Source organism: Sceloporus occidentalis, unplaced genomic scaffold, assembly GCF_023333645.1.
Source record: "Sceloporus occidentalis isolate IW3139 unplaced genomic scaffold, rSceOcc1.0.p SCAF_21, whole genome shotgun sequence".
In the NCBI taxonomy this organism is placed as follows: Eukaryota; Metazoa; Chordata; class Lepidosauria; order Squamata; family Phrynosomatidae; genus Sceloporus; species Sceloporus occidentalis.
This window is the reverse complement of record NW_028317001.1, coordinates 10,629,500-10,652,338: the sequence shown is the minus strand read 5'-3', so window position 1 is coordinate 10,652,338 and position 22,839 is coordinate 10,629,500. Positions and strand designations below refer to the sequence as shown.

The 22,839-nt window shown below is 43.6% G+C and overlaps 2 protein-coding genes across 2 annotated transcripts in view; both read right to left on the bottom strand.

Moving 5' to 3' along the window:
* LOC149301590 (putative zinc finger protein 75C) overlaps positions 1-22,839 on the bottom strand; it is a 328,503-nt gene that overhangs the window by 256,625 nt on the left and 49,039 nt on the right. The window lies entirely within an intron of this gene.
* LOC149301592 (uncharacterized) lies at positions 766-1,722 on the bottom strand. The gene has a single exon (XM_089484249.1). It carries the CDS (start codon positions 1,648-1,650, stop codon positions 766-768), a length of 885 nt encoding a protein of 294 aa, XP_089340375.1. The 5' UTR covers positions 1,651-1,722.

Sequence of the window (22,839 nt, the reverse complement as noted above, 5' to 3'; positions counted from 1 at the left end):
CCTTCCTTCCCTCCTTTCTTCCTTTGAGGAGACTGCAATGGAGGCCAAGGTGCAGTGCTGGACTCAGGAGGGAAAGGCAGGAAAGGAAGGCTCTGCTTTGGAAATATAGCTCTCTCTGTGTATCCTGTATGTTTGTGTCTGTGCTGTTCTTATGGCTGGGAATGGAGATGAGAACTGAAGAGAGAAGAAAGGGTCAGTTTTGGGCAAATTCAGAAATTCTGTGCATCAAAGTGTTGAAACAGTAAAGAACTTTATTGAGAACACATAGAAATTCAGTGTTTAAGCCAGAACTGACCACTCCAATCCAAATAATACATAAAACCCCCTAAATCCTAAAACATGACCCTCTTCCAAACCTAGCCCCCACCTCCAATTCCCACAGTCTCTGCCCCACAGGTAACAAGGCCCCCTTTTGCCATTGCCACAAACGAGCCCTTTCTGTTAATACCTGCCCCCAACTTTCTTAAGCCAAAATCCCACACATTGCAAAAGCTATAATTCCCATAACTTTTCTAACCAGCTGCAACCCAAATCCCAACCTCCCATCTACCTAACCTATACCACAACCCACAACCCCCAGCCAAATTGACAACCCAAAGCAATTATCTATACTATTGGCAATTAAAAACTAAACTTAACAAAATCCAACTTGAAAACATAGAGACATATTGACAGACAAATTTTACAAATAAGATCACAAGGGCCTTTTCTTTGCACTGCTGGATTGAAATATATTTTTTGTATTCGTTACTGACAAATATAATGTTAGGATTTGTGTGGCTTCTCTCTTCTGTGGACTCTCTGATGTGTCTCTAGGTTTGACTTTGAAGAAAAACCGTTCCCACAATGCTGGCATTTGTATGGCTTCTCTCCTGTGTGGACTCTCTGATGTATCATTAGGATTGACTTCCGAGAAAAACATTTCCCACAACGCTGGCATTTGTATGGCTTCTCTCCTGTGTGGATTCTCAGATGTGTCACTAGGTATGACTTCGTAACAAAATATTTCCCACAACGCTGGCATTTGTATGGCTTCTCTCCTGTGTGGACTCTCTGATGTTTCACTAGGTTTGACTTCTGAGAAAAACCTTTCCCACAACGCTGGCATTTGTATGGCTTCTCTCCTGTGTGGACTCTCTGATGTGTCACTAGGTATGACTTCATAGAAAAACCTTTCCCACAATGCTGGCATTTGTATGGCTTCTCTCCTGTGTGGACTCTCTGATGTGTCACTAGGTATGACTTCATAGAAAAACCTTTCCCACAATGCTGGCATTTGTATGGCTTCTCTCCTGTGTGGACTCTCTGGTGTGTCACTAGGTTTGACTTCTGAGAAAAACCTTTCCCACAATGCTGGCATTTGTATGGCTTCTCTCCTGTGTAGACTCTCTGGTGTGTCACTAGGCTTGACTTCCGAGAAAAACCTTTCCCACAATGCTGGCATTTGTATGGCTTCTCTCCTGTGTGGACTCTCTGGTGTGTCACTAGGTATGACTTCCAAGAAAAACATTTCCCACAATGCTGGCATTTGTATGGCTTCTCTCCAGTGTGGAATCTGTGATGCATCACTAGGTTTGACTTCCAAGAAAAACGTTGCCCACAATGCTGGCATTTGTATGGCTTCTGCCTGGTGTGGACCCTCTGATGCATGACTAGGATTGACTTATAAGCAAAATGTTTCCCACAGTGCTGGCATTTTTGTGACCTCTTTCCTGTGTGGACTCTCTCATGACTCAAATGTTTTTCTGTAAAGAAGGACAATTACAGATGAGACTGAAAATCAGACTTAACAGAGGAGGGTGTTACCACACGATTTAGCCCTCATTAATCCCTCCTTCTTAGAGATTAAATTAATAAAGTTGCTGTGAGTAACCCAAGCATGACCCTGCTGCTTATGCCTCTAAATCCATTGAATGGTTGCATTCTTACTCATAGGAGCTAGCAAAGAAGAGACTGTATGGGGACTGCCTTGAGGGAATCAGTGGAAGAAGATAGTCAAAGGACTGTTGGGAAAAAAATTAATTAAACATGTGCAAAAATACTTTGATTGACAGGTGGCATCATAACCTGTGAGACGGCCATAGACTGCTGAGTCAGAACACATGGCATATGCAAGCTAACTGCAGAGGATGTTTCATGCTATGTGGCACCAGGAGATGACTCACAACCAATACAGTATGCAGCTCACATGAGGATTGGAGTGGATTGGATCGGAGTTGTGTGTACAAGGGATGGTGAAGTTGATGGAAGTCGGAGAGGAGAGCTTGCAAATATTTGTATTATTTTGCAACTCAAGATAGAGAACCTCCAAGGATTTCAATGAAATCGACTGTGTTTGTGACTTATTTTTAAGTGTGGAAAAATGGTCAGTGCATTGCCAATGCCTATATCTGGATATTTGCTTTCGTACTCTGCTATGATATTTTTGAGCTGTATCTGGGTGCATCACCCTCAGATTGTAGTGTACATTGGCTTGTGAACGCGATTAAAATTCAGAGCCAACAAGAATCTGAGAGGCGGTGAGCTAATCCTTTTTGTCTGATGTATTTGCATCAAACACCCATTGCATTCAGTTCGTTTCACACCATTCTTCCCCCACAAAGGAAATATTCTAAAGTGATACAAACCTTTCTGAACCCACAGTTTCTGCTCCCAAGCAGAAACCAATTTCAGTATAAATATCAGCCCCGACTTGCTGTTCTTCGGTGTCAGTCCAGTTACAGATAGACACTCTGTTTGTTTTCATGGCTAAACACCTCAATGCACTCACCAACCCCAATTGTCATGGGAACTACTGACTTCTCCTTATTTCAAATCCTCAACAATTGGAATAAAGATCTGGATAGATAATGTATCACCATTATCAAAGCCTTACATCTATTCACCACACCCACCTTTGTTACCTAGTTCTTGCGTGTGTGCGTGAACACTTATATGTATGTTTCTGTGTGTTTTGCTTTCCCACTAAATAAAACACAAAAAAATATTTCAAATCCCACTGAAGATCTGTTTGATTCAGGAACTGCTATAGATTGGCTGAGTCCAGAGGTCACTATTGCCCCAGTAAAACTATTTATTTCTATTGAGCTAAGTACCAAACTCCCCTAAAAGCATAGCGCTTGCGTCCCACAACATTCCAGAATTGGCAGTTTAGGATTGGATATTTAGAAACCTTACAAAGTGGAGAACAATAGTGCCTCACTAAAACTAGAAATTCCAAGATTCCGCAGGAAGTTGTTATGACAGTTAAATTACGTGTGAAAGGGAACTAGCAATGGTAGTAGAGCACAAGTTGAACATGTGTCAACAATGTGATGCAGCAGCTAAAAACGCCAATGTGATCCTAGGCTGTATCAATAGGAGTATAGTGTCAAGATCAAGGGAAGTAATTGTGCCACTCTATTCTGTTTTGGTCAGGGCTCACTTGCAATAATCCTGTGTCCAGTTCTGGGCACCACATTTCAAACAGATGTTGAGAAGCTGGAGCATGTCCAGAGGAGGGAAACCAAAATGGTCAATGGTCTGGAAACCATGCTCTCTGAGGAACGACTTAGGGAGCTGGGTATGTTTAGCTTGGAGAAGAGAAGGTTAAGAGTGGATATGACAGCCCTGTTCAAATATTTGAAGAGATGTCATATTCTGGATGGAGCAGGCTTGCTTTCTGCTACTCAGAGAAAAGGACATGGAACAATGGATGCAAGCCACAGGGACAAGAGATTCCTCTTAAACTTTAGGAGGAACTTCCTGAGAGTAAGGGCTCTTCAACAGTGGAATATACTCCCTCAGAGTTTGGTGGAGTCTCTTTCTTTGGAGGTCTTTAAACAGAAGTTGGATGGCCATCTCTTGGGGGGTGCTTTGAATGTCTATTCCTGCATGGCAGAGGACTGAACCGGATGGTCCTTGTGGTCTATTTCAACTCTTTGATTCTATAATTCTAAAGTGGAATCATAGCGCTCTGACAGTGAATTATGAAAGGGCCCTCAGTCTTCACAGGAAGGGCAATGGATTCAGGTTCCTTACCCACAGAGACCACATTCTCATAATTCTCCATCATCACATTACTGTACATAAGTTTCTGCTTCTTCGTCAACATTTTCCATTCCTCTTCGGTGAAATATACCGCCACATCCGCAAAGGTCACCTGCAACAGAAAATAGCCCTCATCCAGAGAGTGACTAAACAAAAGGGGAGGAAAGCACATGGTGCATTGCAAATATTATTTCAACACTTTAGAATTCAGTCCAGGAAATAAACTTTAAATTCTGCAAGCCAGAAAAAAGCTGCAGCCTTTGAGATCCAGTTTGTCTCGAATCCTATCAATATAATATACAATATAATAAAGAATATAACTTAGGCCATTTCTGGTATATTATTGATTGTTTAGGATACTGACTATCCCAACATGTAAAGTACATTTAGTCACCAATGAATTATAGTGCATTTAGCCATATCTCACCTAATTTCAGAGGTATATTTCATTGTTAAAAACAGTTCTGGGGAGTGCTCTGGGTCTGAGAGCCACTGGGCCCACCCTCAATTTAGGCCTAGACATATTCTCCCATATCCCCCAGCATTTCACAGATGAGGAAAGCAAGACACATGTGGCTAAGCAACACCAGAAGGTGGTCAAGATGGCCAAAGTTGTATGATAAAGATCACACAAGCGAGGAAGGGTACCGCAGTTTGCTTTTGCCTCCGTCTCCTGGCAAGGGCAAGACCCTGCTTCCTCCTCTCCTCCCTTCTCCCCTCTTTTGAGTGGAAGGGATGAACACTCTTTTGAATTTGGAACAAATTTTTCAGCAACTGAACTGACCTGAGGAGAAGGGGGAAAGTGGGAGGAGGAGAGAGAAATAGGACATTTTCTAAGCCCCTGAAAAAATGAGGTGACAGAGGATTACCCAGGACTCTTTCTGCCAAACTGGGACAGTATGTTCTCCGCTTGCTTTCATGAGCCGGACCAGACATAGATGAAACTAATAGTAAAGATGGCAGCTTACCAAAGAGCTGTTGTACCTCAGGAGCCTCTTTCTGTTGGAGCCCGACTCCCTCCGCTTGGCCTCTGTTTCGGCCATCAGGTGGGCAGGGGATCCTGGTTGTCCTGCACTTGGGTCACTTCTAGCAAGAGAGGCCCAAAGCCGTGTCCAAGGAGGCCAAGATGAAGGTCCTGAGAAAAGGGACCAGGATTAGGATTGACTTGGCAAGAAACCCTGCAGCACTCAAAGACGCAAAGAACAGCATCCTGCTGGAGACATACGCAGGTGACAAATGCCTCCTTTGGCCCAATGCAGAGGTGGGCATCCCCTTCCTCCCTCTGCACCAAACAAAGCTCCCTGGACCTAGCATAGATTTACTTCAGCTCCCCTACTCAACAGATACTCCATGCCTTATTATAGTGGGGGGGGGGGGATTAGGGGATGGGGAATTAGAGAGGCCCCTGGCTATGTCCCCATAGATAGATGTGAAATCAGTCCATCATAAATAAATAAACAATCTGCTGAAACCTGCAGAGGTCCCCAGTGCTTTTCCCCAGCATCTGCCCCTTTCAGAAGAAGGCTGCATGCACACTATAGAAATAAGGCACTTTGAGACCGCTTTAACTGCTCAGTGCTATGGAATCCTGGGATTTTACCTTTAGGACACTTAGCCTTCTCTGCCAGAGAGTTCTCATGCCACAACAAACTACAAATCCCAGGATTCCATAGAATGGAGCCAGGAGTTTCAAACTGGATTATTTCTGCAGTGGAGATACATCCTGAGTCGATTGTAAAAGGATAGAAGCACCCATGTCTTGTTTTTATCCTCCTAATAATGGTTTTCCTTTAAAAAATTAAGTAGTTTGTTTTAGTCTATAATCCTTATTTTTGTTGTTTGTTTTATGTTTAATTCTTGGTAATCTGAGTTATTCTGGTCTGTCTCCTGCCTTCTTGCCTGAAAATCTATTAATAAGGAAACTGAGAAGACTTTTAAAACCTCCCAAAGGAGCCACTTTTGGCCTTGTTTGGGGGACTAGCCTCCTCTTAGAACCCAAAACCCAATGTTTGTGAAGAAGAAGAATAAGGCTTATATTAAAACTCTCCTCCCCATTTCTGATCCCTTTTAAAACCCATCTTCCCCAGAAGGAGCAGAGCTGTGTAATAAGAAAACCCTCTCAGAAAAGACACACAAAAGACACACAAAGAGACACACTTCCTTCCTTTTGGCCCAAGGAGCCTGGCCTCCTTCTGACTCTGGAGCCTCAGGAGAGAAAGAGAAGCCTCTGTTCAACTGAGACTCAGAGAAGGTTCCGGAATATTATTCCCCACAGTCACAAGCAGAACAAAATGGCTGCCAGAACACAAAATGGCCACCTCTGGCTCAGCACTTGGAGGCCTCAGTGCAGTAGTGAAACCTACAACTTCCAGGCCTTGTCCCTCTGCTCCGTCTCCCCTCTCTCTCTGCCTCCTTCCTTCCTCCTTGTCTCTTTCTCTTTCTCTCTCTCTTTTCCTTCCTTCCTTCCTTCCTTCCTTCCTTCCTTCCTTCCTTCCTTTCCTCCCTCCCTCTGTCCCCTTCTCACTCACTCTTCCGCGCGCAGAGCTAAATAGAGAGTCAGAAGCTCCTCCCCTTCTTTAATCTGGCCAATGGGAGCAGAGGAGCTGGAAGGCCCCGCCCCCTGCCCCACCCTCACAGGCTCCTCCTGCAGTTAATATGGAACAAGGCAGGAGGGACTGAGGGACCCTGGAGCCCCAGCCACACTGGCGGCCATTTTGTGTTCTGGCAGCCATTTTGTGTGCTGTTTTGACTATGGAGTATGTTCTAGAACCTTCTCTGAGTCCTCAGTTGAACATGCATAAACACACACAGATACAAAGAGAGAGAGAGAGAGAGAGAGACATACAGACACACATATACACACATTATATATACACACACACACACAGAGACATATATACACATACATATACTGTATATATACATACGTGTCACAACAAACTACAATTCCCAGGATTCCCTGATTTGACAAGGGAATTGCCTCCACACTTCCAGATCACAGCCCCAGAGAAAGAGTCTCTACAGTATATCAGCATTGCCAATTTAAGTCCACTTTTTCAGCTGCATTTGAATTTAATAATGATAATAATAATGGTGATGATGATGATGATGATAGATAGATAGATAGATAGATAGATAGATAGATAGATAGATAGATAGATCGTGTAGCACATTTGAGACTCACTAAAAGAAAAGTTGGCAGCATGAGCTTTCCTAGACTTAAGCGTACTTCCTCAGATGTATGGGAATTGTAGTTTATTGTGGCACCAGAGCTCTCTCTCACAAAACTACAATTCCCAGGGTTCCCTAGCACTGAGCCAGGGCAGCTAAAGTGGTCTTGAACTGGATTATTTCTGCAGTGTGTCTTGGACCCAACTCAGGCTGCATCTTCACTCCAGAGACAATCCAGTTTCATACCGTTTTAACTGCCATGGCCCAGTGCTATGAAGTCCCGGTAATTGTAGTTTGTTATCATACCAGAGTTTGCTGAGAGAGAAGGTTCAATGTCTCACAGAACTAGAAGTCCCAGGATTCCATAGCACCGAGCCTGGGCAATTAAAGGGGTGTCAAACTGGATTATTTCTGCAGTGTGGTTGCAGCCGAACACGTTTCTATTTTGCATAAATCTTCCTGGCCCCCCTTCATGTCCAAATAAGTATCTTAAAGGTATTAGAATGACTGAAAGATTCTTTGTTTGGTCCAATGGTAATTTTGAGAGTTGAAATAAGTTACAATTATTTTTATTCAATTAGGTTTACATTTATTTGCTAAAGATCCACCATATTAATAAAAATATAAATAAATCCTATTATTATTATTATTATTATTATTATTAACATTATGGGAACTTTCAAGGGATTTTGACTGAATATTCCGTGTAATATGGGGTGGATTCCATGGATTTTGGTAAAACATGCCGGGAAATAAGTTCAAGGCTTCTTACCAACACTGGTCCTGCCCTGCAGTAAGGCCACTCCAATCCCTCTCAACCGAGGACTACAACTCCCAAGTCTTCTTTCTTTCTTTCTTTCTTTGTTACTTTCCTTCTTCCTTCCTTCCTTCTTTTCTCCCAAGCTGCCTTGTGTTAGTGCTGTTACTGCTCTTGTTGTCGTTGTGTGCTTCTAAGTTGTTTCTGACTTATGGTGACCCTAAGGGAAGTCCATTGAAGGCTTTTCTTGGCAAGATTTGTCCAGAAGTGGTTTTGCAAGTGCCTCCCTCTGAGGCTGAGAGAGTGTGACTTCTTGCCTAAGGTCACTCAGTGGATTTCCGTGGCCAAGAGGGCATTCGGACCCTGGGCTCCAGGGTCATAGTCCAATGCTCCAGCCACTAAATCACACTGGCTCTTTCTTGAGGCTTTGTAGTTTTTTGTGGAGTGGCTCTAAGTCATTGCCGACTTCTGGGGAGCCTTCCCTGGGGTTTTCTTGGCAAGAGTTGTTCAGAGGAGGTTTGCCATTGCCTTTCTCTGAGGCTGAGAGAGTGTGACTTCTTGCCCAAGGGACCCAGCTGGTTTCATGGAGGAGTGGGGCACTGGAGCCTGGACTCCAGAGTTGTAACCCAACACTCAAACCATTGCACCACACTGCCTCCCATTCCCATGTACAACCTGAGAAATAATAGCAGACTTTTTTCTGTTCTTCATGTGTGTCTTCAAGTCTAATTTATGGCAACCCTAAGGCAAACTTATCATGGGGTTTCCTTGGCAGGTTTATTCAGAGAGGGGATGCCATTGCCATCCTCTGAGGCTGAGAGAGTGTGACTTGCCAAGGATCACCTAAGTCCAAAACACACTGCAGCAATAATCCAATCTGAGATTGCTTTAACTGCCCTGGCTCAGTGCTAGGGTATTGTGAGAGATGTAGTTTTGTGAGACATTGAGCCTTCTCTGTCAGAGGGCTCTGGTGCCACAATAAACTCCAGTTCCCAGGATTCCCTAGCACTAGGCCAGGGCAGTTAAAGCGCTCTCAAAATGGACTATTGCTGCCGTGTGTTTTGGACCTTACGTGGCCACAAACTGTCCATAGCCTGCAATGCATCTCCTAATTCTGTTGGCAGTCCCTCCCTCCCAACACTTTCTCATTTTCCCCCAAAACCAGCACAAAGCTGGCAGATGGAAAGAGGTTTTAAAGCAGCATTTAAATTGCCATATTTGTTTTTAAAAGGCTAAATGTCCCAAATGCTATTATCAGTTTTGTAGCTATTATTACAGAAAGAGATAGAGTGCAAACTCCTCAAGTACCTTTATTTTCTGGAGTGAGATGGGCTTTTGCAACTGACTCACTGTGATGATCTCCGGTGGTCCAAGCAGCCAAACTGCGGCCCTGTAATAATAATAATAATAATAATAATAATAATAATAACAATAATAATAATAATTTTATACCTTTCTATTCAGCCAAAAGGCTATCAGAGTGGCTTACAAATTGTTAATTAGACATTTAGACATCATGGCTTTTAGTCCAGCAGACCCGTAAATTCCTGAAATCCCGCTGCCATTATCCAGTGAATTATAAAAGGGTTTCCCTTAAACTTCACTGGGACCAGTTCAGGAACCTTATTTCTCCTTCTTTACTGATCTTCCCAAGCATCAACTGAGCCAAAAGACGTGTAAAAGGAGCGTCGAGTAGAAGATACTCCAAGGAGATATTTACTATAAATAACAAAATATAACTAAAATGTAAGTCATACAAGATATTAAGAATCTTGCAGGTTACAATATTTGTAAGTATATAATATTCAATTCACACAAGCTATTAAAATAATAAATAGACCTAAGCATCCAATTCTGAGACTAACTTCCAAGATCCGCTCTTTCACTCTCTCTCTCTCGATCTCCAACCGACACAATTCCCCCAACTGTCTCTTGGTCTCTCAGGCCTTATATCTCCTTCTCACGGAAGCTTCCAGAAGAACCTTCATCTTGCTCTCTGATTGGTCAAGAGAGCCTTCCGTAGCAGTGATGTCACTCTGCATTTGCATAAACCTCCCTTTTCTGCCTGAAGAAGACCTCCATTGACTGGAGCCCAGTCATTACACTTTCCCAAGGCAAGGCTTGCACCTATTTTCCAATGTTGTTCTTGGGGTCTGCCTTCCAGTTGTTTCAGGTCTTATGGTGACCTTATGGGAGTCTCTGAAGGGGTTTTCTTGGCAGGTTTCTTCAGAGTGGGTTTCCCATGGCCATCCTCTGAGGCTGAGAGAGTGTGACTTGCCCAAGGCTTCAGTGGTTTTGAAGCCTTTTTGCTTTATCTTCTAGAAGGAAGCTGAGGTGTTGCTTCTTGCATTGAAGAATGAGAGGAACCTTGTGGCATCCAAAAGGCTAACATTCTCTGGAGTTATGTCTGATAATATGAATATATAGGATTGCAATCCCTGTTCGTTTATTAAAAGGTTTATAGTGCACCCCATATCATAGAATTTCATAGCTATGTCCCTTAATAGCAGTTAACCAAATTAAACAGTATATAAAACAAAAACATGAAACAAGCTGGACAAGGAAACTGTTACATGGATTTGTAATTGGTTGACTGGCCGAACCCAAAGGATATTCAACAGTGGCTCCTTTTCATCCTGGAGAGAAGTGACCAGTGGGGTGTCCAGTGGGGCTCTGTCCAGGGCCCAGTGCTATTCAACATCTTTATCAATGACTTGGATGACTGAGTTGGGGGCATACTTATCAAATTTGCAGATGAAACCAAATTACGAGGAGTAGCTAATACCCCAGAGGATCAAAATTCAAAATGTTCTGAATAGACTAGAAAGCTGGGCTAAAGCTAACAAAATGAAATTCGACACGGAGAAATGTTTGGTATTGCACTTAGGGTGGAAATATGAAATGCAGAGATATAGGATGAGGTACACCTTGCTGAATGAAAATACTTATGAAATGGATCTAGGGGTCCAAGTAGACCACAAGTTTAACATGAGTCAACAGTGTGATGAGGCAGCTAACAAGGCCAATGCGATTTTAGGCTGCATCAATAGAAGTATAGTGTCTAGATCAAGGGAAGTAATAGTGCCACTCTATTCTGCTCTGGTCAGGCCCCACCTGGAATATTGTGTCCAGTTCTGGGCACCACAATTCAAAAAGGACATTGAGAAACTGCAGCGTGTCCAAAGGAGGGCGACTAAAATGGTGAAGGATCTGGAATCCATGCCATATGAGGGAGTGGGAATGTTTATCCTGGAGAAGAGAAGGTGATATGATAGCCCTGTTTAAATATTTGAAGGGATGTCATATTGAGGAGAGAGTAAGCTTGTTTTCTGCTGCTCCAGAGACTAGGACGCTGAACAATGGATGCAATCTACAGGAAAAGAGATTCCAGCTCAACATTAGGAAGAATTTCCTGACAGTGAGGGCTGTTCGACATTGGGACACACTCCTTCCTCGGAGTGCAGTGATCCTTGGAGGTCTTTAAAGAGAGGCTGGATGGCCATCTGTCGGGGATGCTTTGATTGAGAGTTCCTGCATGGCAGAAAGGGGTTGGACTGGATGGCCCTTGTAGTCGCTTCCAACTCGATGATTCTAAGTGAACATGAAACATGTCATAAGAAAGTAATGCTATGTAATGAGAGGAAAAGGTATGTATACAAAGAACAATTACAATACACAAATCAGCTTCAATTTATCTAGTCTGAATAACATACTGATGTAATGCAGAATAACATCTAAACAATGATAATGTAAAAACTAATTTCAGTTTATTACCATGAATAACCTACTAATGTAAGTAATACAGAATGACTGTATATAAATAAGGGCAATTGTGAGTACAGTTACACAAAGGCTTCAGTACAATGACAATACATATAATTAAGAATGGGCTACAACAAAACAACAAAAGGAACAATTACAAGACACAAACTCCCTCCAATATATCTGCTCTAGGTGACACGCTAAAATAGATGATATGAAACTGAATAAAGTGCTGTTATCCCTGTCTTTGGGAACTGATGGAGGACGTTTCAAGACAAAAGGTCTTCCTCAGCCTCAAGGGAGCAGGCTGTCATCTGAGATACTCTAGTTCTTCCTCATTCAAGAAATGTGCCAGAGACGTATTTTGCAACCCATCTTCCTCTACTCTCTTGCATGAAACATTTCCTGGTTTTGGGATCTTCTGGGGAGGCCCCGGTTGCTGTCCCAGGAAACTCTCAGGTGCATTTGGGGGGAAGGCAGGAGAGGGCTGCTTGGGGGCTGCTCTCAGGATTTGGGACCCCTTCTTAGTCTTCCCTTTTTCATTAATATTCTGCTTCCCCTGATTTGGGACACAAGGCAGGTTCTAACCATTAAAACAACCGTTGTTTTTGTTGTGTGTCTTGAAGTGGTTTCTGACTTATGGCAACGCTATCCTGGATTGTTCTTGGCAAGATTTGTTCAGAGGAGCTTTGCCATTGCCTTCTCTTGAGGCTGAGAGAGTGCGACTTCCCCAAGGTCACCCAGAAGGTTTCTTTTTTAAATCTTTATTGTATTAAAAGACATATTTTGTGACAGCAGCTAGAACAGAAATAGCTAAATTATGGAAATATGAAAAGATACCAACTTGGGAAACCTGGGAAAGTAAATGAGTCCAGGTAATTGGATAGACTTTCATGTATATCCCAAAATCATGATAAAGGCGAAAGAAAGGAGGAGTGGAGGAAAGTTTTGATAAAGTGGGGAAAAGAATGGGAATTAAACTTGTCGCTAGTGGAGGACTAATCAAAGTCCTCTCTTTTTACTGTTCTCAGTGGATTTGGGAGAATGAAATTTAAGGATCTTTAAGAATATTATGCTATGCATGTTATAAATTGAATATAAGAATATTCTGTTTCTCTTTGCTTTCTTATATAAATCCCAGGTCAACAAAGAATGATTGAATGACTCACTGTGTATATTAAAAACAATAGAGAGAGATCCATACAATGAAATTGATGTAAACATCTGTATAAATATATATTCCTTCAGTTGTTGTTAACCTTACAAAATAGTAAGAGAAGTAGACAAAATTTCTTTGTAAAATTGAAAGAAAAAAATTGCAGTGTCTTTCTTTTTTTACTTAAATTGTAAAGGAATAATTCACAGCTAGACTTCATATTTCGGAGGGAGGTTTCAAGGCGAAGGACATTCAAATGGGCTCAGATTCAGAAGACGGAAAAGGAAGACTTAAGAGGGTCCCAAATGACCAGTCAAGACTCAAATTTGCTTTTACAAGCAATTTTTATTTGGATTATGTATTGGTCGTGTTTTATGTATTTGGAAACTTAAATAAAGATGAATTAAAAAAATACATATAACTTATAACAAACAATTGAACAACATTTAAATTACCATACATGCATAGGAATGCCATATATACATATAATTCTAAATGCAAAATACATTGGAATAAACTTCCAAACCTAAAGGGACAGCTAGCTCCTTTCTTTAAATAATCCTCTTTTATCGCTGGCTAATTAGTCTTTACATCTTTTCTTGTTCTTAGCTGCCCTCAAGTCGATTTAGACTCATGGCGACCCTATGGATGAGAGTCCATAATTCTCTATTTGTCTTCATACTTAACCTATACCAATTTTATTTTGAATTGGAATTATTCCCTCCCCTTTTCAATGTAAATCCTTTGTACATATCCCCCCAGATATTACCATTTCTTTCCACAATACACAGTAATCTTCATTACAAATTTGACGTTTATATAATCTTTATTATTTTCTGAGTCATAAAAATAGAAAAAACGATACAAATCCAGTATCCATAACATCACTGTCACAAATCTTTCCGTTTTCTTGGACCCACTTTCTGCTTTCTGTCTTCTTGGCCTTTCAAAGAGCTCACTTTCATAATATTATAACCGAACTCTGCTTTTAAACACAAATTTTATGCACAACTCTAAAACATATGAACACAATATATCCCAATTGTTTATTGATAATATCAGTTTCCATTTATGTTCTTATCTATTGTCAAAATAACGTATGCATAACTTCGCAGTATTCAATTCCTTCTTTATCATGCTTTACTTTAAGCAGGAGACTCAAACTTTCTTCTACTGACCTATAATTAATCAGGAAATAAAGATACACATTTAAACCAATCTTTGAAGAACAGACTTTGTAGATTCAATTCCAGTTAATTCAGACCTCAATGAGCTTCAGATTTCAGTTACATCCTTTTTCCCATTCCTCTTCTCTTTTTCCATATCGTAATTCTGGGCCCTACAAGAGAGTTTGTCCCGTTCCCTGCAATCATTAACTCTCTGCATCCAATTTTCCTGTCTTTGAGTCTCATCTGACTTCCATAACTTTGCTATTTCAATTCTAGCTGCTGTTACAAGATATAATATAATCCTCCAATATTGTCTTTCGTCCTGTAGGCTTAAAATCGAAGTTATATTGAGTAAGTACAACTTAGGGCTCATTGGGAATTTTATTCCCAATATCTGCTGTATTGAGTCATGTACTTTCTTCCAAAATGTCTGAATTTCCCTGCAATGTCACCATATATGATAGATGTTTCCCTTTTCACAATCACACCTCCAACAATTCCCCTGTGCTAATTTATAAGGGTTTTTTTTTAAGCTTCCATGGGGTGTAATATCATCTGTTCCTTATTTTCATGTGATTCTCTTTTAGATCCTGTGCTACTGTAAATTTATTTGTTCTATTCCAGGCATTTTGCCATTCTTCCATTTCAGTTTTGCATCCCATATCCTGCGCCCATTTCCCCATATACTCTTTTACAGTCTCCTGTTCCATATTCCTGCTCAACAGTAGTTTGTGTCATTTGGATATCCTTTTCTTATCAGGTTGCCAGAACAAATCATCCAATCCGTTTAGTCTAGCTTCGATCCGTATTGTTTTGTTGTCCGCCAGAAATCTTTGTTTTAACTGGTAGGAATTAAACCACTGTATATTATGTCCATCCTTGTTAATATCTTCCCTAGATCTTATCGACCAATTCCCTGATTGATCCTTGTTAAGCCAATGTTTGTAAGTGAGCCAATTACTGATGCTTATCCATCTACCGAAGAGTGCCTTCTGGGCCGAAGTCCGAAGTGGTAACTTAAAATAAAATGTCTTTTTAATCTTGTTCCAAGTGATTAGTAAAGATTTCCTCATTGGATGATTATTGAAATCTTTATTCATCCCCAACTTCTCATAACATAAGAAGGCGTGCCAACCAAATCTTAACTGCACATCCTCTAGATCAAGCATTTCTTTGTCCTCTAATTTAATCCGGTTTTGGATCCAAATTAGATTACATGCCCAGTAATATAATCTGAAGTCTGGGAGCGAATAGCCCCTCTCTCTGAAGCATCTTTGAGCTCCTCCCATTTAATCCGAGGTTTGTGTCCTTTCCATATGGATTATTTTAGCTCAGCTTCCCAATCTTTAAATATCTTATCCTTAATCTCTATTGGCAAATTTTGTAGCAGAAACTTAATTTTCTGTAGAACTGCCATTTTGATGATGGCAATTCTGCCTAGTAGTCAAAGATTTAACCAGTTCCATCTCCTTAAATTTTCTCTTATGTCTTTCCATACCCCTAAACATCAGGGACAGCCTGAAGGAAGAGGCCCCTCCCTCGTCAACTGTTATCTCGGCCTCAGAGGGAGCGATCAGGCGGACCCAGCAACATCAGGGACTGCTTGAAGGAAGAGGCCCCTCCCTCCTCAACTGTCATCTTGGCCTCAGAGGGAGCGATCAGGCGGACCCAGCAACATCAGGGACTGCTTGAAGGAAGAGGCCCCTCCCTCCTCAACTGTCATCTTGGCCTCAGAGGGAGCGATCAGGCGGACCCAGCAACATCAGGGACTGCTTGAAGGAAGAGGCCCCTCCCTCCTCAACTGTCATCTCGGCCTCAGAGGGAGCGATCAGGCGGACCCAGCAACATCAGGGACTGCTTGAAGGAAGAGGCCCCTCCCTCCTCAACTGTCATCTTGGCCTCAGAGGGAGCGATCAGGCAGACCCAGCAACATCAGGGAATGCCTGAAGAAAGAGGCCCCTCCCTCCTCAACTGTCATCTCGGCCTCAGAGGGAGCGATCAGGCAGACCCAGCAACATCAGGGACTGCCTGAAGGAAGAGGCCCCCCCCTCCTCAACTGTCATCTCGGCCTCAGAGGGAGCCATCAGGCAGACCCAGCAACATCAGGGACAGCCTGAAGGAAGAGCCCCCCCCCCCCTCCTCAACTGTCATCTCGGCCTCAGAGGCAGCCATCAGGCGGACCCAGCAACATCAGGGACAGCCTGAAGGAAGAAGCCCCCCCCTCCTCAACTGTCATCTCGGCCTCAGAGGGAGCGATCAGGCGGACCCAGCAACATCAGGGACAGCCTGAAGGAAGAGCCCCCCCCTCCTCAACTGTCATCTCGGCCTCAGAGGGAGCCATCAGGCGGACCCAGCAACATCAGGGACAGCCTGAAGGAAGAGGCCCCCCCTCCTCAACTGTCATCTCGGTCTCAGAGGGAGCCATCAGGCGGACCCAGCAACATCAGGGACAGCCTGAAGGAAGAGGCCCCTCCCTCCTCAACTGTCATCTCGGCCTCAGAGGGAGCGATCAGGCGGACCCAGCAACATCAGGGACTGCCTGAAGGAAGAGGCCCCTCCCTCCTCAACTGTCATCTCGGCCTCAGAGGGAGCGATCAGGCGGACCCAGCAACATCAGGGACTGCCTGAACGAAGAGGCCCCTCCCTCCTCAACTGTCATCTCGGCCTCAGAGGGAGCGATCAGGCGGACCCAGCAACATCAGGGACTGCCTGAAGTAAGAGGCCCCTCCCTCCTCAACTGTCATCTTGGCCTCAGAGGGAGCGATCAGGCGGACCCAGCAACATCAGGGACTGCCTGAAGGAAGAGGCCCCTCCCTCCTCAACGGTCATCTCGGCCTCAGAGGGAGCGATCAGGCGGACCCAGCAACATCAGGGACTGCCTGAAGGAAGAGGCCCCTCCCTCCTCAACGGTCATCTCGGCCTCAGAGGGAGCGATCAGGCGGACCCAGCAATATCAGGGACTGCCTGAAGGAAGAGGCCCCTCCCTCCTCAACTGTCATCTCGGCCTCAGAGGGAGCGATCAGGTGGACCCAGCAACATCAGGGACTGCCTGAACGAAGAGGCCCCTCCCTCCTCAACTGTCATCTCGGCCTCAGAGGGAGCGATCAGGCGGACCCAGCAACATCAGGGACTGCCTGAAGGAAGAGGCCCCTCCCTCCTCAACTGTCATCTCGGCCTCAGAGGGAGCGATCAGGCGGACCCAGCAACATCAGGGACTGCCTGAAGGAAGAGGCCCCTCCCTCCTCAACTGTCATCTCGGCCTCAGAGGGAGCGATCAGGCGGACCCAGCAACATCAGGGACTGCCTGAAGGAAGAGGCCCCTCCCTCCTCAACTGTCATTATTATTTATTGATTTTCAGTCCTGTGAATCTGCCGAATTTGTTTAGCTCCTGTAGCAGCGGTTCTCTGCCCCGATTTGGGTCCTCCAAAACTGTTACCACGTCATCCGCAAACGCTCTTATCTTGGTTTCATTTCCTTTCCTGTTAATCCCTTTTATATTTGGATTACCTTTAATAGAGGAAACCAAAATGTCCATCACTTCTAAGGATAAGAGCGGTGATATCGGGCATCCTTGCCTTGTGCCCTTATTGATCACACATCCTTGGGATCTTTCTCCGTTGATAATTAAGCTCTTTGCCGTTTATATATTTGCCTTATTGTCTCCCATTTCCATACTTTTTACCACTTCTATCAAAAAATCCCATCTCACGCTGTCAAAGGCTTTCTCCGTGTCAATAGCAATGATGGCACATTTTATTCTCATTATTGACCTGGTAAAATTTAAGACAATTTATAATCGTTATGATATTGTTCCTAATCTATCTGCCCGGTAAAAGTCCGTTTTGCTCCTTCCCAATTGTCGAATTCAAAATTCCCTTCAGTCTGCTGTCAAGTATTTGTGTGAATATCTTATAATCAGTGTTCTGCAAACTTGTTGGTCTATAATTAGTCATTAACAAGCTGTCCTTTCCTTCTTTAGGAATTAAAGTGATACTCGCTAGCTCCCATGAGTCTGGAATCCCCTCTGCATTAATAGGATTAAACCATTTATATAGTGGATCCACTAGTTCCCCTTGAAATATTTTATAATATCTAGCTGTAAATCCATCCACTCCAGGGGATTTCCCCTCTTTATCATCTTCTTATCTTCCCTCCGTCTATGGGGCCTGCAAAGGGAGGGGGCTTCCTTTCCTGGGGAGGGCATGGTCTAGATCTTCCCTGTCTATGGGGCATCAAAAGAAGGCTCCAGGGCAGAGGAGAATGTGGCCCAATAGAGGGACCCTAACATTTCCCCAAATGAGCACATTCTCCGTCTCTCTGTCCAGAGGCAGAGCCCTCTTTCCCAAAATGGCTGCTGAGGGATTTCTATCCAGATGCCCCCTGTCTTTCAGCAGCCCCCTTTATGCCATCTCTTCCCTTGGCACTTTCCTTCTTTCCTTCCTTTAACCTCCATCCCTTCAACGAAGGGGACTTTCAGACAAAGAACTAACAATGGCTTCCATGTCCTTTCTGCATGTTCCCAGAGGAGGATGACTGATCTTTGCAGGGTTGTTGTGAAGGGTAAGGAAAGGATGTGTGTGTGTGTGTGTGTGTGTGTGTGAGGGGGGCTAATTCAGATCCTGTGGGCCTCTTAGCCTAGTTGCCAGGGGGTTATCTCTCCCCCCAGAAAGGGCTTTGAGCTCCCTCCGTCTGCCTGCTCTTGGCTTTGGCCTAAATCTGGGCTCTTCTCTCCCCCACAGACAGAGCCCCTTCCCCCAGGGAAAACCCCTTCCCCCCAGAAAGCTGTTGTTCCCAATGCTATTGAAGCCTATGCTATCTGATTGTTTTTATTTGTCACAAAAGTCCTTTGACTGGGAGCCTCCCCTCTTCCCAGAGATGAAGAGGTTGCCCCCATTGGAAGACCAAAGAGGGGGGCTTGCCAGCCCTTATCTCCCCCCAAATGAGGAGGGAGGGAGGGAGGGTCTCTCCTCTGCCCCACTTTCCAAGAGGGAGGGCCTCCTCAAAGCCCTTTTTACATCTAAAGGACCCTGCCCCCTCCCCCCATGGCCATGCCTCTCCTCAAGTGCCCCCTGCCCCTTTTTTTCTCATACATTTCTCTCCCCCATTTCCATCTCTTCCTCCCTCTGAACAGACTGTGAGGGCAGCAATGGCTTCAGGGCCTGAGACTGAGCATGTGCACATTCCCCAAAGGCCCCTCCTGAGCATGCGCAGGGATCGCCAGGGCCTTGCTGCTGAGCTTATTCCGTTTGCAGCCTTTGCGGAAAGGGAAGGAGTGCACCCTTCCTTCCTTCCTTCCTTCCTTCCTTCCTTCCTTCCTTCCTCTCTTTTTTCCTTCCTTCCTTTGAGGAGACTTGGAGGATGCCAGAATGGAGCCCAAGGAGGAGCTGGACTCAGGAGGGAAAGGGAAGGAAGGAAGGCTCTGCTTTGTACATAGAGCTCTTTCTGTCTGTTCGGTATGTGGTTGTGTGTGTTTGCTTCTGTTCTTCTTATGGCTGGGAATGGAGCTGAGCACTGATGAGAGAATAAAGTGTATTTTGTGTAAATTCAGAACTTCTGTGCATCAAAGAGTCCAACATATTGAAACAACAAATAACTTTATTGAGAACACATAATCAGAAATTCAGTGTTTAAACCAGAACTGTCCTCCCCAAGACAAAGAATACATTGAAACACCTAAAACCCCACCCTCTTCCAATCCTAGCCCCCACCTCCACAGTCGCACAGTCTGTGACCCAAAGAGAACAAGGCCCCCTTTGCCATTCCCAGAAACTAGCCCCTTTCTGTTAATACCTGCCCCCACCTTTCTTCAGACAACATCCCACACTTTCCAAAAGCTATCATTCCCATAACTATTCTAGCCAATTGTAAAAAAAATCCCATCATCCCCTATCTAGCTGACCTATACCATGACCCATAATCCCCAGCCAAGTTTATAACCTGAAGCAATTATCTATACTAATAGCAATTAAACTTAACTATAACTTTAAAACATAAACAGACATATAGACAAACGTAACACACAAAATCACAAGGGCCTTTTCTTTGCACCATTGGATCAAAAATATACTTTTTGTATTCCTTATTGACAAAAACAATGTTAGTTTACTGCTGAGATTTGAGTGGCTTCTCTCCTGTGTAGACTCTCTGATGTGTCACTAGGTGTGATTTTGAAGAAAAACCTCTCCTACAATGCTGGCATTTGTATGGCTTCTCTCCTGTGTGGACTCTCTGATGTGTCACTATGTTTGACTTTGAAGAAAAACATTTCCCACAATGCTGGCATTTGTATGGCTTTGCTCCTGTGTGGATTCTCTGATGCATGACAAGGACTGATTTGTAGGCATAACTTTTCCCACAATGCTCGCATTTGTATGGCTTCTCTCCTGTGTGGACTCTCTGATGTGTCACTAGGTGTGACTTCGAAGAAAAACATTTCCCACAATGCTGGCATTTGTGTGGCTTCTCTCCTCTGTGGACTCTCTGATGTGTCACTAGGTTTGACTTCGAAGAAAAACATTTCCCACAATGTTGGCATTTGTATGGCTTTTCCCCTGTGTGGACTCTCCGATGTATGACTAAGACTGACTTGCAAGCAACATTTTTTCCACAATGCTGGCATTTATGTGACTTCTTTCTTGTGTGGACTCTCTCATGACTCACAAGTTCTTCTGAAAAGAAGGACAATCACAGTCAAGAATAAATATCAGAATTAAGAGAGGAGGGTGTTACCCCAAGATTTAGCCCTTGTTGAACCCTCCCTATTTGATATTAAATTAATAAAATTGCTGAGAGTGACCCAAGCATGACACTATTGCAGATGTCCCCAAATCCATGGAACAATTGTATCCCTACTGACATGAGCAAAGAACAGATTGTAGTGGAACTGCCTTAAGGGAATCAGTCGAAGCAGATAGTCAAAGGGCTGTTGAAAAAATATTCCATTAAACATGAGTAAAAATATTTTGATTGACAAGTGGCATCATTTCCTGTGAGACTGCCATAGAGTACTGAGTCAGAGCTCAAAGCATGATGCAATCTAACTGCAGAGGTCACTTCATGCTGTTTGGCACCAGGAGATGACTCACAACCAATACAGTATACAGCTCACATGCGGATTGGTGTGGATTGGATTGGAGTTGTGTGTACAAGAAAAGGTGAAGTTGATGGAAGTCAGAGAGCTTCCAAATATTTGTATTATTTTGCAACTCAGGATAGAGAACCTCCAAGGACTTGGGTGAAATCAACTGTGTCTGTGAGTTACTTTTAAGTGTGGACAGTAGTCAGTGCATTGCCAAAACCTATATCTGGATATTTGTTTCCATACTCTGCTATGTTATTGTTGAGCTGAATCTGGAAGTGTTGCTTTCAGATTGCGCTGTACATTGGCTTATGAACAGGACTGGAATTCAGAGCCAAGAAGGACCTGAGAGCCGGTGTGCTAATCCCTTTTGTCTGAGGTATTTGCATCAAGCATCCGTTGCATTCAATTTGGATTCAGACAATTCTTTCCCCACCCAGGAAACATACTAAAGTGATTTAAACCATTTTGAACCCTCAGTCTCTGTCCGAAAGCAACAATTTCAGTATAAATGTCTGCCCCAATATTTACTGTTCTTTGGTGTCAGTCCTGTTGCAGAGAGACACTCTGTTGGTTTACATGGCTAAGCCCCTCAATATACTCAACAAAACCACTTTCCGTTCCCTTGCAGGACCCTCAGCAATTGGAATCAAGAACATTCTAGGAAATGTATTACCATTAGTATAGCTTTACATTATTCACCAATCTCACCTTTGTTACTTACCTGTTGTTTGTATGAATGAATGCTTGTGTGTGGGTGTGTGTGTGTGTGTGCGCGCTCGTGCGTGCAAGCGTGTATTTTGCTTTTTCCCTAAATAAAACATAAAACCTTATTTGAAATGCCTCTGGAGTTATGTGAGATTGTGTGCCTGGTATAGTTGGGCTGACCACCGAGGTCACTGTTGCCTGAACAAAATTATGTCTCTTCTTAGGGCTAAGTACCAAATCCCCCCCTCCCCCCAAAGCATAGCACTTGCAAGTGTCCTCCCCAGACTCCAGCATTTTGGATAACAAAGGGCTCCTGGAACCAAAAAGGCAGCTAAGCAAGCTCAGGATGGAAAATAAAAGTGCTTTTTCTCTAATTGTGTCCTCCTTTCCTTCCTTACTAAATATTACTCATAATTGCTAAATAAAACCACTTAATATGTCTGAAAACAAGGACTTGATCCGGTTCTCATTAGTTCACTGAAACCATTTCTGAAAATCTGTCAGAACTGCCTCCCAATCCCCAAGGCCCCTCTCCTGGCCCTTCCCAGGGGTCCCTTCCTCTCCGCACAAAGCTAGGCAATCCTGGCTTTGCTCCTGCCTTCCCCTCCTGGCTCCCAGAGGCCTGATCCCCTTCACTTTCTCCCTCTGCTCTTTAACCTTCTTTCTTGCCCATCAGCATCTCACTTTCAGCATCTCTTCCCTGCCTTTCAATTTTTATCTTAGACACATACCCACAGAGTGTGATGCATAAAAGGGACACTTTGAGGCCCATTTGTTGAGAAAGGCGGGATAATCAATATACAAATAATTCATTGGCAAAGGCAGAGCAAAGGAGCTGAGACCTGGACTCCAATTTTGGTGAGGGTCAAGTGCCAGGGAACAGACTTAAAACAGCCTTAAAACATGTATAAGATAGGCATGGACTACTGATGGGGTTTGGAGGAGATCTCAGGGGCAACCCCACATTGTATTGCTGGGGGGGGGAGGGGAGATGAAATAATATTTTGC

Bases quoted from the DNA above. Each gene is read 5' to 3' on its own strand.
- LOC149301592 (XM_089484249.1), bottom strand. From the start codon at position 1,650: ATGCATCAGAGGGTCCACACCAGGCAGAAGCCATACAAATGCCAGCAT.